At 42.2% G+C, this 2,897-nt stretch overlaps 1 protein-coding gene across 1 annotated transcript in view; it reads right to left on the reverse strand.

Moving 5' to 3' along the window:
- Positions 1-1,111: 1,111 nt before the first annotated feature.
- The window catches only part of LOC104544299, a 39,357-nt gene continuing 37,571 nt past the window's right edge, over positions 1,112-2,897 (reverse strand). The window contains exon 13 of the mRNA XM_010189131.1: positions 1,112-1,307. Within this exon, the coding sequence (XP_010187433.1) occupies positions 1,112-1,307 (196 nt within the window). The remainder of the gene's footprint in view (positions 1,308-2,897) is intronic.

The raw sequence follows: 2,897 nt of genomic DNA on the forward strand, positions 1-2,897 counted from the left end.
GATGCGTACCCTGCGATGTGGCGGTGAATGTCAAGTCTGAAGCCATTATAGCAATTCACCACAATAATGGCCAGCCAATGTATGGGCTTGTAGCACTTAATCAAAGTAATGACATTCATCCACAATTATTTATGTTATGGTAACAAAGAGCTGCCAAATGAAAAACAAATGACATGAGGATTTGCAAGTGAATTCTTTCCCGTAAATTCTCCCTAGGTTACATTTAAAGGCCCTCAGGATGGGAGCCTGTGTAAATTCGGAGTATTATCAAAACGCTGGTGTTATTGTGCCACGTTTTACTGCCTATAAGCCATGAACCCAGTGCTGTTGCTGAAACAAGCTCTTCAGCCAGCAGACCTGTACTGGTACCATTTGAGCTGGCCTGGGTGTACACTCGGGAGTTATCTTCAGAATTTTACAGGAGGGAGGAAAAAAATTTGGGTGATGACCTTTGCTTACATCTGCCTATCAAGGAAAACAAAGCCCCAGTTGTACCAACACTTACACATCCATTTAACTTAAATTGCATGAGCAGTCCTCACTTACCTCAATGGGCTTTGGATTAAAGCCGTCATAATTACCGATGATGATTCTCTATTAAGCGCAGTACTTTTCTTTCAGGGGCATTTATGTGGGTGTTTGTATAAAAACACTGTCAAAAACTAAGAACACCAGTAAATATGAAATGGCAACATTCAGGTTCAAATGCAATGGACTAATTTATTTTTTTTAATGCTACATCCAACTGTTTTTCACCACTTGCAGATGTCACTGGAACCACTCGAATACAAAATACCAAAGAACAATATACTACACAAAGCAGCTAATATGGCTTGCTTTAAAAATACCCTGTTAGACTATCAAATCCCACTGTAGTAAATGTGCCTTTATATCATTATATACTGATTTAATAGAAATCTGAATGCATAGTGAAAACATGAAAATATTGAAAATGAAGGATTAAGGGTTTGTTTTGTTGGTTGGTTGGTTTCTTTTCTTGTGACACCCAAGTGTTTGTGTGTGGCCACTTTGCCAGACAAGCCAAAACTGAGCCTAAGCTAAACCCTAACACCCACTGTCCAAAGTGACCCATGAGGTTGGAGGATGCCCCTCACCATAGGCTCTGGCCACCCTCGATGACCAGGTTATGGCCCGTCATGTAGTCTGAGGCTTCGGAGGCCAAATAGACGACAGCCGCCTGCAGGTCGGTGGCCCGGGCCAGCCTCCCAGCGGGGATGTCCTCCAGCCAGCGCCGCACCAGTGGCTGCAGGTCCTTGGAGCGGATGAGCGGGGTGTCCACGATGCCCCTGCAACGAGCGCATGCAACCCGGAGGTTAGGAACGGGTTGTCCCCAGAAGGAAAGGCAGCACTTAGAGGTGTTGGAGGTATTAACTTGGAAGGAAAAGTGTAGCACAAAGGAGATGCGCAAGTCAGACCTGCTCTACCTCTGATGAAAATCGTGATGCAAACTTGAGTACTGCTCCTTTCCTATTGCCTTTCTCTGCTGCCAGGCAGGCTTAGAGGTTTTCTTTGAGTACACACATACTATGTAAACATACATAGCACTGCTTCCTAACTTGCAGCTCACTTGTTGTAATCACTAATTTATTTTATTTATTTTTAAATAGAAAGCAAGCATGGCATTGGAACCAAAAGCGCCTTGAACTGGGTCTGGCGCAGCTCCTGGGAACCGTCGTCCTTCTCCCGATTTCTGCACACCATCACACAGTGTCCCTGCATACAGCCCAGAAACTGGAAGCAGCCTGACTTTCCATATGAGAAAAAAATGGGGAAACAAAAGCCAGCGCCTTTCCGGGTACCAGACCCTTCCCACACCAAAAAGGAGAGGCACAGACAAGCCCAGCACGTCCAGCGTGATTCCCCTTGGACCAATACCTCGACAAATCACACTGCATTTACCTGCCTTGCCTCTTTTACATTAATGAGCGACTGCACCATTTATTAAAACTCTGCTAAGTTCATTTTCTTCAGGTGCCCTAAAAATGAGTGATGCTCCGCAAAGCACAATGCAGGGCGAACATTTGGCTGGCTTTTATGACTTTAACTACGACTGATTTGTCATACTCCTCCTTAACAACATATTTGTATTTTGCGAAATGTATAATTTTTTCAGCCCCTGAACAAATATATTTACATAACTGTGTCTAACGAGAAATTACATTTAACTTCTCAGAAATGACAATAACTAAAACCTGAACTGCCAATTCCACTTCATTAGTGTGGTAGAAATGCATTCCAAATGTTAATAAAAATTCCAACATGCTGATAAATTAGCGCTTCTAAGGAGCATGTGACACCTTGGTTAACATATTCAACCTCAATTATATTTCTCTTCAGCACCCTGTTATCTGGAACCTTTGCTGGCAATCAGAGGTGCTGTTTTTCAGCGGCCAATTTTCTAGATAATGTAGCTTATCAACACTGTGGGTAAACTTGCCAATGAAATCAGGCTGCACTGAACCACACACACGCTAATTGCATCTCTTTTTTATGCATATTTACAGACTGTCACTTCAAAGAAATCAGTGGCCCATTGAGGCAGCCAGTTAGCTGGAAGAATTGCCTCTTGCAAATGAAAATTAGCAAACAAGCTAGTGATAAATATGAAATGAACAAAGTATAAAAATACCCGTTTTGTTCTGAAACTTCATCGGCATCCCAATTTATACTTCCAAGGAAATAATTTTTTGAGGCACACTGGATTCTGGGTATGAGATTTACCTTTTGTTTTAGATGAAGGCTGAAATCCGCTATTTACTCTGTTACAAAGTGGAACTAATTCAGACTTTCCCCTAAACATTTCTGTCTTCGCTAACCAGGCAGGATTTAAATATCAGCTTTAATTTTTTATTGTAATTGTCAATAAACACCAGAGC

Source organism: Mesitornis unicolor, unplaced genomic scaffold (genome assembly GCF_000695765.1).
Source record: "Mesitornis unicolor isolate BGI_N332 unplaced genomic scaffold, ASM69576v1 scaffold6457, whole genome shotgun sequence".
NCBI lineage: Eukaryota > Metazoa > Chordata > Aves > Mesitornithiformes > Mesitornithidae > Mesitornis > Mesitornis unicolor.